This window comes from Delphinapterus leucas, chromosome 15 (genome assembly GCF_059928025.1).
Source record: "Delphinapterus leucas isolate spDelLeu-1000000601 "Yukka" chromosome 15, BTC_Dleu_Yukka2, whole genome shotgun sequence".
Taxonomy (NCBI): domain Eukaryota; kingdom Metazoa; phylum Chordata; class Mammalia; order Artiodactyla; family Monodontidae; genus Delphinapterus; species Delphinapterus leucas.
The window spans coordinates 65,375,293-65,390,671 of NC_143143.1; the positions used below are offsets into that span (position 1 = coordinate 65,375,293).

Sequence of the window (15,379 nt, forward strand, 5' to 3'; positions counted from 1 at the left end):
ATCTTTTTTTGAAGTTATAGAAACAATGTATGTTTGCTGTAGAAAATTTAGAAAGTACAGAAAAGCGCAAAGAAAGTAAAAATTGTATAATTCTATCATCTAGATGCAATTGCTCTTAACATTTTAATGTATAGCCTTCTGTATTTTAAAAAGATACTTGTGTATATATATTTTTCTTTTCCAAATTTGAGTCATATGTCACTGTTCTATAACTTGCTCTTTTTTTTTTTTTTTTGGCGGTATGTGGGCCTCTCACTGTTGTGGCCTCTCCCGTTGCGGAGCACAGGCTCCAGACGCACAAGCTCAGCGGCCATGGCTCACGGGCCCAGGCGCTCCACGGCATGTGGGATCTTCCCAGACCGGGGCACAAACCCGCGTCCCCTGCATCAGCAGGCGGACTCTCAACCACTGCGCCACCAGGGAAGCCCTGTAACTTGCTCTTTTAACAAAATAACATTTTCCCAAGTTCCTAAGTACTGTATGGGAATATAGCTTTTAATGGCTAAGTAGTATTTATAATATGTATGTAACCCTACTTTGTGTAACCAGTTTTCTAATGGTCATTTAAGGATATTTGTAAATCTGGGTACACACGTCTGATTATTTTGTTAGCAGATTTCATTTCTAGGAATTCATTCTAGTTCAAAAGTATAAACATAAGACTTTTGACCTAAATTGCCAACCCCCCTTCCTGGTGGTTGCAATTTATATTTCTGCCAGCAGTTACTGAGGAGTGCTTGTTCTCAAACCTGGCTGCTTTCAGAAAATTTTGGAGACTTGAAAAAAATATTTTCTTTTAGTTTCTAACCACAGGGATTCTCCTTGTTTATTATTTTTCCCTCTGGAACAAATTAAACTTTTACTCACTGTGTATTTAGGCAGTCCTTCCTGCTCCTGGCAAAAATCTGTGTGCCAAGTGCGTGCTTGGTGCTAGGGACCCAATATGAACATGATGTGGTGGTCTCTGGTCTTCTCTTGAGGTCTTGGAAGAAAGATACTTAAACAAATAAACTTACTTGTAGTTTTGGAACCTCCAGAGCTTTCAGAGCTGGCTTTATTATGAGACAGTATACTAGGACACAAGATTTTTAAGATGAATTTTGAAAAAGTAATTTAGGAGGAAAGTAACCAAGAAGAAGTACTTTCTCCTAATGCACAAAAACTCAGTAGCTCAGGAACGCAGTAGGTGGCTTGTTCGACTGAGCAAAGACCCTGTTTTTGAGATGGAAAATCTTTACAGCTTTCTGGTTCGCCTCTAGTTATCCGTTTGGGTTCTTCTCTACACAGGACATCAGCATCTGCTGGCACACTGAGTCAGCCTCTGAAAGGCCCTGGGTCAGTGTAGTCATTCTTGGGAGGAGACGGACGGGGCACGAAGGCATCTCTGTCAAAAACATTGCTTCCCAGAAGAGGTCCCTGGGGTAGTTGTCTGTCCCTTTAATAATTTTTTAGTGACTTACTAATCAAAAGGGGAGATAGCCTTGTCTCAGAAGGAATTGAACATGGCTGTTCTTTTCTTTAAACTTAGGACTGTTTTTCAAACCTCAGAATATGGGTGTATATTTTCAGTGGTGCTTTCCATTACATGACCTGATACATGTCCTCTTTTAATTTGTTTGTCTTCATAAGTTCGCAAAAAACCATCTGATTTTATATTTGCAAGTAATCACAAAGTGCGTTTCATCGCTCTTTTGCTCATTTTAGAATATCGTGGATAATGCTAGGCCTAAAGAAACAGAACACAAAAGTCTTTCATCATCTCCTGATAAACGAGAGAAGTTTAAAGAGCAGAGAAAAGCCACAGCCAATGTGAAGAAAGACAAAGAGGACAAAGCCTTAAAGACAGAAAAGAGACCCAAACAGCCTGATAAAGAAGGAAAGTTAATCTGCTCTGAAAAGGGGAAGGTGTCAGAGAAGAGCCTTCCCAAGAACGAGAAAGAAGATAAGGAGAACATTTCAGAAAATGACAGAGAGTATTCTGGAGATGCTCAAGTGGATAAGAAACCTGAAAATGACATTGTGAAGAGTCCACAAGAAAACTTGAGGGAGCCAAAAAGAAAGCGAGGCAGACCCCCTTCCATAGCTCCTACTGGTGAGTTTCCCAAGTGTGCAATGCCAGAGTGTTCTTCTGTGGTCCTTTGTGGTTCTTTATAACTTCTGTACTTCAAGCCTTTGTTTTTGTGACCGACTTTGAATCATCCTGTCATCTAAAATCAAGTCATGCCCATAGAGCTGAATTTTATGGGAGGCATATATCCAGGTGAACATAAGTTTCAGAAACATGTCCTTGACTGGGCTTCTGGGGTGACAGATAACTCTTCACTAGATCCTTCAGCTTATATGACAAAGCCTAATAAGCTAAGGCCTTTTGCTTTTGCCAATTCAAATGATTTCACTTTAAGTAAGCTTACTAGAACGTAGAATCAGGAAATAGTGTTTTCATGAGTGACATGAAATGGGAAAGGAGAAGTAAATAGGTGTGGGCATCTGGAGGAGGCGACAACAAAGAACACTGGACCTAGGAATGTATGGGTACATTTGAAATTGAGATCTCTGGAGAGTGATTATGGATCGGAAATTTTCCCTGTCTAAATAAAAAGCTGAGATGGCTAATTGGTAGAGTCAAGGTTAGAGGATTTAGGGAAGAATACACAATTATTTTAAAAAGTTGAAATATGGAATTCTTCTGGAATAGCCAAGAAAGAAACAAACCCTGAATTTTTTCCTAAGGCAAACGTTCCTTCTCTAGATTGAGTGGCGTGAAGAACCCCCAGGATCTCTAGACTGAACACTGCCTATAATTATCTGGCAGTGGCCTTCAGACATTCTTGTTTACATGTTCTTTACATAAATATTGAAAAACTGTGAATCCCCTAATTTTTTTTTTTTTTTTTTTGCGGTAGGCCTCTCACTGTTGTGGCCTCTCCCTTTGCGGGGCACAGGCTCCGGACACGCAGGCTCAGTGGCCATGGCTCACGGGCCCAGCCGCTCCGCAGCATGTGGGATCCTCCCGGACCGGGGCACGAACCCGTGTCCCCTGCATTGGCAGGCGGACTCTCAACCACTGCGCCACCAGGGAAGCCCGAATCCCCTAGTTTTAAAGTGATACCTGGGGACTTGCCTGGCAGTTCAGCAGTTAAGACTCCACGCTTCCACTGCGGGGGGCTCTGGTCCGATCCCCGGTCAGGGAACTAAGATCCCACACGACATGTGGCGAGGCCAAAAAAAAAAAAGTGATACCTGTTTTTTTCTTACAAGTTTGAATAGCTGCCAAAGGTAAATTTAAAACATAAAATATGACAAAATATATTTTCATCAAAACTGTGGAACTACAGAGTTAGCTCATTTGTTGTTCCCTTATGATGCAGAATGCAAAGCCAGTCCTATCTATCAATCCAGACAGCTACACCAGACTTAATTTCTGTGGCAGAAGCTCTACCTTTATTTACTTCAAATAAATGTATTAGTACTTGTTCCCAGTAGACAGCCTTCTTACATCTTCTAATTTTAAGGTATGAAATAAGACAATAGATTGATTTCTTCCTAGATGAAATAAGGCACTTCCCCCTTCAGTGGTTATAAGTGGGTTTCACTCTCAAGATCTGAGCATGCTGGAGTTGTCCCTACGCCTAACTAGGCCCTAGACCTGTGCTGTCCGATATGGTAGCTGCTAGCCACCTGTGGTTACTGAGCACTTGAAATGTGGCTACTCTGAATTGAGATGGGCTGTAACTTGTAAAATACACAAGGGAGGGAATTCCCTGGTGGTCCAGTGGTTAGGACTCTGTGCTTTTTAGCACCGAGAGAGGGCCCGGGTTCAATGCCTGGTCGGGGAATTAAGATCCTGCTAGCCATGCAGCGTGGCCAAAACAAAACAAAAAACCACACTGGTTTTCAAATAGTACAAAAAAAAAAAAAGAAAGAAAGAAACACCCAGGAATGTAAAATATCTCAATAATTTAAAATTATTGACTACATGTTGGAATGATGTTTTGGATGTATTGGGTTAAATAAAATATATTCTTAAAATTAATTTCACTTTTTTTAACTTCTTAAAGTGACAACTAAAAATTGAAAATTACCTATGTGGCTTCCATTTATGGCCCTCGTATTCCTATTGGACAGCACTGGCCTCATTGGCTTTCTCAGCAGTGTTCCAAGAGAGAATTAAGCTCTAATGCCCAAGGTATCTGTGACCTCTAATGAATTGACTTCTGCAAACTGAGAATGTTAGTAGAATGATAAACCACTCTTGGGAGAATTGAGAAAATAACCTTTGTGTTCTGTTTTCAAATGAGGAACCCTAATTGAGAAAGTCCTGGAGGTTTTAAACCTCTGGGCAGTGTACCATGTTAAGATGTGGGATATAATAAGCAGGCCTTTTTATTAAGTGTAGGATTTCACACCAGATAGGATCAATTTAATAGAGAACTGGAGTTTTCCAAGCTTACTGTTAACACTTGCCTGAGGCATTCCTCCCCAGTCAGAATTTTCTGAAGCAGGATCTGGGAATGCTAATTGTTAACAACCTTCCCAGATAATTCTTACTGTAATAAGAGTTTGGGAAACACTGAAGTTCTGTATGGTCAGCCCCAGTTTGTATGTGGTATCAAAATGAAGAAGGTTTGCCAGTATCTAATATATAGTTCAAATCCCCTTTAAAAATTGCTTGGAATAAGTTCATTGACACAGTGGAGTCTTGAGCTCTCTAGATTGTACAGACCTTATTGGAACAGGATCTGAGCTGTTTGGGGAAGGTTGTTTGTGTTTAATTTGGAATGTGTGTGATCTCCAAGTTCCCACCCTTGGAACAAAATAATGTTGGCACATTGAGAAGATTGAACACAGGAAGAGCCAAAGAGTTCAGCACTCTCATCAGGTTTGCGTCCTCAGAGCTCAGCCCTGTGTCCTTTGGCAATTTGACATGGCAGATCTGAAGCTGCTGGTCTTAGATGAGTCTTTTCTCTCCCTTCCCCATTCCCCTCCCATTTCCTTCCCTTCCTCCCTCTTCTTCCTCCTGGCTGCTGCTTTCTCTCATTTCAACCCTCATCAGACCCCCAGCCCTACCTTTGCCTCAAGCTTCCCAATTTCTTTTCTTTTCTTTTTTTAAAATTAATTAATTAATTTATTTTTGGCTGCATTGGGTCTTCGTTGCTGCGCACAGGCTTCCTCTACTTGCAACGAGCAGGGGCTACTCTTCACTGCTGTGTGTGGGCTTCTCATTGTGGTGGCTTCTCTTGTTGCAGAGCACGTGCTCTAGGCGTGTGGACTTCAGTAGTTGTGGCACACGGGCTCAGTAGTTGTGGCTTGCGGGCTCTAGAGCACAGGCTCAGTAGTTGTGGCACACGGGCTTAGTTGCTCTGCAGCATGTGGGATCTTCCCGGACCAGGGCTCGAACCCGTGTCCCCTGCATTGGCAGGCGGAGTCTTAACCACTGTGCCACCAGGGAAGTCCCCCACTATTTCTTTTCTTTTATTTTTTTCTTTTGCCTGCCTTTTGGATTCTCACCTTTCCTCATGGGGGAGAACTTCTTAAGCGTTAGGTTTAAAAATACAGAGTGAGGGACTTTCCTGGTGGCGCAGCGGTTAAGAATCAGCCTGCCAATGCAGGGGACGTGGGTTCGATCCCTGGCCTGGGAAGATCCTACATGCCGTGGAGCAACTAAGCCCGTGCACCACAACTACTGAGCCTGTGCTGTATAGCCCGTGAGCCACAACTACTGAGCCCATGCGCCACAACTACTGAAGCCCCCGCGCCTTGAGCCCCTGCTCCGCAACAAGAGAAGCCACTGTAATGAGAAGCCTGCACACTGCAATGAAGAGTAGCCCCCGCTGGCTGTAACTAGAGAAAGCCCGTGCGTAGCAACGAAGACCCAACGCAGCCAAAAATAAATCAATAAATAAACTTTAAAAAAAAAAAAAAAGAGTGAGTACTATCTAAGGGCTTAGCTTCTGCACTGCTAAATTATGTCAGGGCTGGATTTTCCAGTGTTAAGCAGCCTTGCCTGGCACTGACTATCAAATAGCATAGTCTCCTGAGAATTTTCTGGAATTGTTTTTAAGAGGTTGTAAATGTTGATATTCTTTTTGGTCCTTCAAAATTAGGACCAATGCCAAGCTAACCAATTTAGCAAGTAGAGGTTGAAAATAATAATCAAGCCATAGTCCCAGGGTACACATTTTAAGAATTAGCCTGCCTGGTGGATTTCCTGAGTATTGTATAAACCAAATTTTGATAAGAAGATTTGATTGTGATAAAAATGACTTTTCTGTTGCCTTTGTGCCCTCATATTTTAAAGCAGTCACGTTGGGGTATTTAAAGAGAGGGTTTCAGGAGATAAATATATGAATAGAGCTGGATCATAGGAGAAACCAAAAAGATTCAGGAGGTCAGTCTGCAGGGTGTCTGCATCTCCTAAAAGGAAGTAATTTCTCACCCATTTCACTTTTTTTTCCTTTTTGGCTTATGTAAGAATTCCCTTTGAGGGCCTATTTATCATGCAAGGATGTGTGTGGATGTTTATATATATGTTTTATTTACATGTAATATGAGGATTGGTCACTAAGAAACTACATACCTATTTTTGTGTGGTTTTATATACATTGTAGCTGTGGACTCAAACTCTCAAACTTTGCAACCAATAACATTGGAATTGAGAAGACGGAAGATATCAAAAGGAAGTGAAGTCCCATTAAAACGTCCTCGGCTTGACAAAAATTCATGTGAGTCTTCAGTTTGTGTATGTGTGGCTAGAACTTGACATCCATTGGGTTAATTCCCCTGTGTCCATCTTGTCCCCTATTCCTTATAGGCGCTGATGCTTGTCCTTGATCACAGGGGCTAGTGTGAGTGGGATGTGGTTGGATCAGAGGAGTTCTGCTAGAGGAAAAATAAATCTCAGAGCACGAGCTGTGTTAATGTTGGGGTCAGTGGTGTTGTCTCTATACCCATAAATTCCATCTGATACGATTTCCACTGGAAATTTAATGGCTTAGGAAGGGATGGATTTCATATGCTGAGTGAAACTTTAAAAATACTATTTACTGATTTTACTGTATAGTACAGGGAACTATATTCAATATCTTATAATAACCTATAGTGGAAAAGAATCTGAAAAAGAACATATATATATATATGTACACATATACATATGTACATATATATATGTACATACCTGAAACTGTCACTTTGCTGTACACCTGAAACTATCACAACATTGTAAACCAACTACACTTCCATTAAAAAAATACTATTTATTGATTTTTTTTAAAAGTACCCTGTTGGCTCCAGAAAGGATTTGTGATGGCTCTAAGGCTCTGTAAACCTTACTGACTTGGGAAGTTAGTATGTAGACTTCTATGTTGGAAACCCCCAAAATAAAACTTGTCAAGATTGAGACATGACCTTGGCACATATTTTCAGATCATGAATCCTTAAATTAGGAAAATTATATCCTGGCAGAAGGACTGTACCTGTACTTAAAACTATAAACCAGGATAGGGTATTTCCTTTCATCATTGATCTAATATTCTAGAAGTCTCTGGTTGAAGCCCTTATAGAGGCAGCCAGTCCAGAAATCTGTAGTAGCAGAATTATTTCTTCAGGTCTCTTGACTACAACTCTCTTAATGGTTTATAGCCCAGGAAAAGTCAAAAAACTACTCGGAAAACACTGACAAAGACTTATCAAGGAGACGGTCCTCCAGGCTGTCCACTAATGGGACCCACGAGATCCTAGATCCTGACTTGGTTGTATCAGATTTGGTTGATACGGTTACTACTGATCCTTTGCAAAACACATCAACTGGTACCAAGGAGTCTGAAGAAGGTGAGTCAGAGTCTGTTCTGGGATGGTCTTGCCAACATGCTCCCTGTCTAATGAGAACTAGTCTAAATCAGTCATTGTGTACTGCCTTATACAAGTTTTGGATGGTCTTGAAATCAAGTTATTGAATTGGCTGCAGTGTTTCTTATATTCTTCACTGAAGATTTAATAGACAAACTTTTGTTTGCATTTGTGGTTGGTTTTGCTTATATATGTCTGAGTGTTGGGTTGGAGGTGCAGTGCTTGAAGAGCCCTGTTCCTGTCTCTGTCTTTCTGATGCCATCTCACTCCAGTCCCTCTGCCTTTTTGTTAATATTTCCAGCAGATCCTCCCTTCACTTTGGCTTCTTACTAGCCTTCGTCTTTGATATGCTCACAACCCTGGCTATGTGTGCTGGAACCTGTGAATGTATTCTTGTATACCATGAAATGAATGGTTTCCTCTAAAAAGACCCTGGCTTTATCAGTTTTTTTTTTTGTTTTAAATTATTGATTAATTTATTTATTTTTGGCTGCACTGGGTTTTCGTTGCTGCCCGTGGGCTTTCTCTAGTTGGGGCGAGTGGGGGCTACTCTTCATTGCAGTGCGCAGGCTTCTCATTGCGGTGGCTTCTCGTTGCAGAGCACAGGCTCTAGGAGCATGGGCTTCAGTAGTTGTGGCTTACGTGCTCTAAGAGTGCAGGCTCAGTAGTTGTGGCTCGCGGGCTGTAGAGTGCAGGCTCAGTAGTTGTGGCCCATGGGCTTAGTGGTTCCCTGGCATGTGGGATCTTCCCGGACCAGGGCTCGAACCCGTGTCCCCTGCATTGGCAGGTGGATTCTTAACCACTGTGCCACCAGGGAAGCCCCTTATCAGTCTTTTGTGGGACTTTTGGTTCTCAGATTATGTACATATATATGTTCCCCAATCTTTCTCTTTTTCTTCTAGGTCAGTTGAAATCTCCTTTGGAAGCTGGCCAGGTCTCATCTGCACTAACTTGCCACTCCATTGGGGATGGATTGGGGCCTGCAGGCTTGGAGTTGAACTGCAAGTCAATGGGCGAAAACACTATGAAAACAGAATCGGCTTCCCCGCTTGCTGAGTTACAAGAGATTTCTACGGTGGCAGGTTCATATTTAGAGTTAACATAATCCTCTTCTTATACTTTTGCTTCTCCTTTGATTGTGAACTAAAAAAAAATGGATTTTCCTAATGATTTTTTTTTACCTTTTATTAATAATGTTTTCTTATTTTAATGCTATATACATTTAAAAAATGCTATATACTTGTCATTTCTGATATTGCCAATTTGGGTTTCCTCTCTTTTCTTGATTAGTATAGCTAGGGATTTATCAATTTTTGTTGATAATTTCAAAGAACCAACATTTTACTTTAGTTTTCTCTATTTGTTTTTTTTTTAATGTCATTGATTTCTGTTTTGATCTTTATTGTTTTCTTCCTTTAAATGTTTCTAGAAACATAGGTCATTAATTTTAGATTTTTCTTCTTTTCCAATATGAGTAAAGTTAAAAAATTTCCCACTAAGCACTGCTTCAGCTACATTCTACGAATTTTGGTATGTTGTATTTTCATTTTCATTCAATTCAAAATATTTATGATTTATTCGTTGACTGTGGGTTACTTAGAAGTGTGTTGTTTCATTTCCAAGTATTGGTTTGTTTGTTTTTTTAAATTGATTAATTTTTGGTTGCATCGCGTCTTTGTTGCTGCGCACGGGCTTCCTCAAGTTTCGGCGAGCGGGGGCTACCCTTTGTTGCTGTGCGCAGGTTTCTCATTGCAGTGGCTTCTCTTGTTGCGGAGCACGGGCTCTAGGCGCGTGGGCTTCAGTAGCTGTGGCTTGCGTGGTCTAGAACTCAGGCTCCATAGCTGTGGTGCATGGGCTTAGTGGTTCCACGGCATGTGGGATCTTCCCGGACCAGGGCTCAAACCTGTGTGCCCTGCATTGGCAGGCGGATTCTTAACCACTGTGCCACCAGGGAAGTATTTTATAGATACCTTATTGTTACGATTTATAATGTAATTCCATTATAGTCAAAGAACATACTCCGCAGGATTTCAATCTTTTTTGTTTTTGTTTGTTTTTGGCTGTGCCGCACAGCATGCGGGATGTTCCCGACCAGGGATTGAACCTGGGCTGTGGCAGTGAAAGTCTGGAATCCTAACCACTAGGCCACCAGGGAACTCCTGAACTGTCCCCTTTGTAATGTGAAGTATAACTCTGGCTTTGGTGATTGTCTTTTACTTGAAGTGTACTTTGTCTGATATTACTCCAGCTTTCAAAAAAGGTACTCCAGCTTTCTTTTGTTTTTTGTATGCATGGTATATCTATCACTTTTCTTTCAATATAACTATGTCTTTAAGTTCAAAGTGTGTCTTTTATAGATAGATAGTTGGGTTTGGATTTTAACTGCAATGTTTAGTCACATTAAATGAAATTATTGATATGGTTGCTTTTAGGTCTACCATCTCGCTTTTTGTTTTCTGTTTATCCTGTGTTTTGTTCTTTTACTTTCTTGTTTTTTCAGGTCAATTGAATTTTTTAAAATCCCATTTTAATTCATCTATTAGCTTTTAGCTCTACTTGTTAGCATTTGTTTTAGAGGTTACTCTAGACATTATGATATATATATATATCCTTTTCATGGTTTAGAGTTAATATTGAACCACCTTATGTAAAATGTTGTATAATCCATTAACACCCCCTTTTTATGCTCTAGTTAAGATATGAATTGTATCTATATGTGCTGTAAAGTCCACAATTTAGTATTATAATTTTTGCTCTAAGCAATTATGTATTTTAAAGAATAATACAAAAGAGATAGTGCTTTACACACGTATCTACCATATCTAGTGTTCTTCATTTCTTCTTCTTCTTCCTCTTTTTTTTTTTTCTGTAGTGCAGGTTTCCTGGTGACATTCTTTTGGTTTTTGTTTATTTGAACGTAACTTCATTTAATTTTCATTCTTAAAGGATATTTTCACTGGATATAGAATTGTGGGTTTACAGTTTTTTCCTTTAAGTACTTTAAAGATATTGTTCACGGTCCTCTATTGTTTCCGAAAGGAAGTTAGTGATCATTCATATTGTTGTTTCCCCGGTTGTAATGTGTTTTCTTTCTGGCTGCTTTCAAGATTTTCTTCTTTATCTTTGGTTTTTAGCAGTTTAACTACGATGTATTTCAATTTGTTTTAGTTTTGTATTTAACCTGCTCGAGATTCACTGAGCTTGAATATGAAAATTGATTTATTTCATCAAATTTATGTTAGACCTTTAGATACTGTCCCACAGGTCACTGGGACTCTGTTGTCTTTTTTGTTTTCATTTAGTTTTCCCCCCTCATTTTCAGATGGAAAACTTTTTTTTTTTTTGTGGTATGTGGGCCTCTCACTGCTGTGGCTTCTCCCGTTGCGGAGCACAGGCTCCGGACGCGCAGGCTCAGCGGCTCAGCGGCCTTGGCTCATGGGCCTTACCGCTCTGCGGCATGTGGGATCTTCCCGGACCGGGGCACGAACCCGTGTCCCCTGCGTCGGCAGGCGGACGCTCAACCACTGCGCCACCAGGGAAGCCCTCAGATTGAAAACTTTTTGATCTGTTTTCAAATTCTTCTCTCAACTCCAATATGCTTTTAAGCCCATCCAGTGAATTTTTTATTTCTAGTACTTTTTAGTTCTACACAATGTCCCTTTTATCTCCCTAAATTCTCTGCTGAGATTTTCAGTTTATTCATTATGAGCGTAGTTTATTATTTTATTTTATTTTAATTAATTAATTTATTTTTAAAATTTATTTTTGGCTGCATTGGGTCTTCATTGCTGCACGTGGGCTAGCTCTAGTTGTGGCAAGTAGGATCTGCTCTTCGTTGTGGTGTGCGGGCTTCTCACTCCGGTGGCTTCTCTTGTTGCGGAGCACGGGCTCTAGGCACGTGGGCTTCAGTAGTTGTGGCTCGTGGGCTCTAGGGTGCAGGCCTCAGAGGTTGTGGCGCACGGGCTTAGTTGCTCTGCGGCATGTGGGGTCTTCCTGGACCAGGGCTCGAACCTGTGCCCCTACATTGGCAGGCGGATTCTTAACCACTGCGCCACCAGGGAAGCCTATGAGCATAGTTTTAATTGGTGCTGTCTACCACCATCTAGATTATCCTGACGTTAATCCCCATTGATTGACTTTTCTCTATAGGTGACACTTTCCCTTTTCTTTTTATGTCTAATGTTTTGGACTATATGCTGTGCATTGTGAATGGTAAGTTGTAGTTTGGATTATGTTATGTTCCTCTGAAGAATAATGATTTCTTTGTTTTAAAGGGCAATTCATTTGGCTGAACTCAAACTCCAAGTTCTTTTCCTCTGCAAGGGCAGTGTCTGAAACCTCCGTTCAGTCTTTGAGCCTTAGTTGGTCTTCTTGAAACTCTGTACGTTCAGAGATCAGCCATAGATTTACACAGAATTTAAATGCATTAAGTGAGGCCACCCTTTTGTGGCTCTCTTCTTTCTAGGATTTTACCCCTCACTTTCTAGCTGTTGTAGTTGCACTGAACTTTGTCTTCTGTTTCTTTAGCCAGTAAGACTAAAGGGTTTTAGCTACACAGTGCTACTTACTGGAGCCTGCCTTTAGGTGAAAAGCCTCGAAAAATGGGAAACTCACCTAGTGCCCTTCTCTTATTCCAAATATCCGACTCCTCTTTCTGCCTCTCTTTGTTGCTCTTCAGTGCCTTTAGATATTTGTTTTTTTTATAATTTTTCCCCAGAGTTTATAATGGTTGTAAGCAAAAGGTTTGTTTCCATATGAGGTCTTCTACCATTACTGAAAGAGAAAACTCTACCTTATGATAATAGACACACCGTTTAGGAAGTTGTACATATCCATGGCTACACAGAGGGATTTTTTTGTCTGAAGTAGTGATTGCTTGTTGCATTAATAGCTATTTGGATGTTACTGGTAATACAAACTCTTAGTTTTGGTAATGTTATGTTTGTGATAAATGGTCCCTTTTGATGGATATTTAGATTATTTCTGAGTAATAAGAAAGTATTTCAAACAATAATCTAGTGGTAATCCTTGAACGTTTATTTTTGACTGCCTGATGAATAGACCTATAGGATACATTTTGTAAGTGTGATTGCTGGATTCAACGGAATGCAAGTTTTAAATTGCATCAACAGATCACCTTCAAAATGACCATTCCACTTTATATAATGACCAAGAGTATGGGAGAGTATGTTTTCCCTACATTCTTGCTATCTATGGATACTATTCATCGTTTGAATTTTCTTTAATTTATGTTAACATTAGAAGCAAGGTTTTACTTTTTTTCTTTTTTTTTTTTTTTGCGGTATGCGGGCCTCTCACTGTTGTGGCCTCTACCATTGCGGAGCACAGGCTCCGGATGCGCAGGCTCAGTGGCCATGGCTCACGGGCCTAGCTGCTCTGCGGCATGTGGAATCTTCCCAGACCGGGGCACGAACCCGTGTCCCCTGCATCGGCAGGCGGACTCTCAACCACTGTGCCACCAGGGAAGCCCGGTTTTACTTTTTAAGTTGTATTTTTTTAAATGAGGTTTAGCAGTTTTTCATTTTTTCTTTTTTGCTGTACGCGGGCCTCTCACTGTTGTGGCCTCTCCCGTTGCGGAGCACAGGCTCCGGACGCACAGGCTCAGCGGCCATGGCTCACGGGCCCAGCCGCTCCGCGGCATGTGGGATCTTCCCAGACTGGGGCACGAACCCGTGTCCCCTGCATCGGCAGGCAGACTCTCAGCCACTGTGCCACCAGGGAAGCCCCTTCATATGTTTATTGAATATTTTTATTTATTTATTTTTGTGAATTGTCTTTTCATATTCTTTGCCCACTTCCCCTAGGATTATTTGTTTTTGTTATTGATTTGCCAAGTGTCCTTTGTATATTATTATTATTATTAGTTAATTTATTTATTTTTGGCTATGTTGGGTCTCTGTTGCTGCACGTGGGCTTTCTCTAGTTGTGGCGAGTGGGGGCCACTCTTCATTTTGGTGCACAGGCTTCTCATTGTGGTGGCTTCTCTTGCTGTGGAGCAGGGCTCTAGGCAAGCAGGCCTCAGTAGTTGTGGCACATGGGCTCAGTAGTTGTGGCACGCGGGCTCAGTAGTTGTGGCACATGGGCTTAGTTGCTCCGCGGCATGTGGGATCTTCCCGGACCAGGGCTCGAACACCTGTCCCCTGTATTGGCAGGTGGATTCTTAACCACTGCGCCACCAGGGAAGTCCCATACATTGGTGTCACTTTTATTTATTGTATTTCATAATACTGAAATTAAAAAATTTCAGTCTACTTTCTTTTTTCCTCAGTATTTGAAAAATATAGTTATGATCATAGTATGTGTATAATCAGTATTATTACATATGCATTTTCCCATATTATAAACTCCATATTAAAATCATTTTAATTATAATATAAGCCACCCTTTAAAGATCTTGATGAGATCAAAATATGTCTTCTACCCATGGCTCATGTTCCAAGGTTTGATTAACATTCATCTTTAAAAATTTGTTTATTTTGAAAAAAAAATTGTTTATTTTGTAAAGTTTGACTTATCATTAATTGAAAGAGGTAGAATAGGGTAGAAGGGAATTAGTATAGGTAAATTCTCCTGTTTCCTAAATACCCATGAAGGCTGAAGGACTTGTAGGATAGCCCTCCTGTGGACTCAGCTATATTCTGAACTAAGGCAGATTTAATGGGGGGAAGACGTGGCCTTATTGGAGAATTTAGCCAGAAAAAAGTTATGGAATCAAAACTCATGAAATTCTATTGATGACTTGGTTCTGGACCTGGGAAGTGTTCCTTTGATAAACCTGGGTGGTCTGTAACTTTCTTCCTTCACTTGTGTGGAGAGGATAGGCCCTGTAGTTCCCAGAGTAGAGCTTCCTGGGTATTTATGAGCCCAGAGGAAGAATGAAGAAACTTGTGGAGATTTGTGGGTCATGCATTGTTCGTGAAGATTTGTGGGTCACGCATTGTTCCTGGAGAAGAATGTGCAGACAAGCTTTTTGTGAGAGACTCAGGGAAATAGTAGAGGTTAAATGAAGTTGTCTTCCTGTAGTTAGGGACTGAAAGGTGTGAAGAGATGCTGCACACATGGATGTGGAAGCTCTGGTTGTGTATCTTGTTTTGCTCAGTTCGGTTAGAGTGTCCTGTTGACCTGCTAAGTAATAGGCGCTGTGCTAATAAGCATCAGTGGCGGCAGATCAGTCAGACTTAGTGCCTGCCTGGGAGGCATGACGTTTAAGCTGAATCTTGATGGATGTATAGCACTGTCCCATGAGTAACACATGAGGCTTAGGTATTCCAGTAGACGAAACTATATGAATAGAGGATGTAGCACATCTCTTATTAGGCTATTTGAAATGGAGAGAAGGTAGTCAGTTGAATATTTAGTGATTCTGTATTTTGACACTACATACTTGTGACTTCACTTAATATAAGCTATCATGAAATCTATACACGTATATACTCATTTGTGTTATACTAAATATAAATCTAATTTATATATTTAATAATAAATATAAGGTTTGAAATTCTTTGCCTTTCTT

At 40.7% G+C, this 15,379-nt stretch overlaps 1 protein-coding gene across 5 annotated transcripts in view; it reads left to right on the forward strand.

Moving 5' to 3' along the window:
• The window catches only part of PHF20 (PHD finger protein 20), a 134,676-nt gene that overhangs the window by 56,672 nt on the left and 62,625 nt on the right, over window positions 1–15,379 (forward strand). For all 5 annotated transcript variants that reach the window (XM_022592532.3, XM_089896804.1, XM_022592531.3 and 2 more), the window contains 4 exons: window positions 1,705–2,092; window positions 6,609–6,722; window positions 7,639–7,827; window positions 8,748–8,927. In XM_022592532.3, coding sequence (XP_022448240.1) covers window positions 1,705–2,092; window positions 6,609–6,722; window positions 7,639–7,827; window positions 8,748–8,927 — 871 coding nt within the window. The remainder of the gene's footprint in view (window positions 1–1,704; window positions 2,093–6,608; window positions 6,723–7,638; window positions 7,828–8,747; window positions 8,928–15,379) is intronic.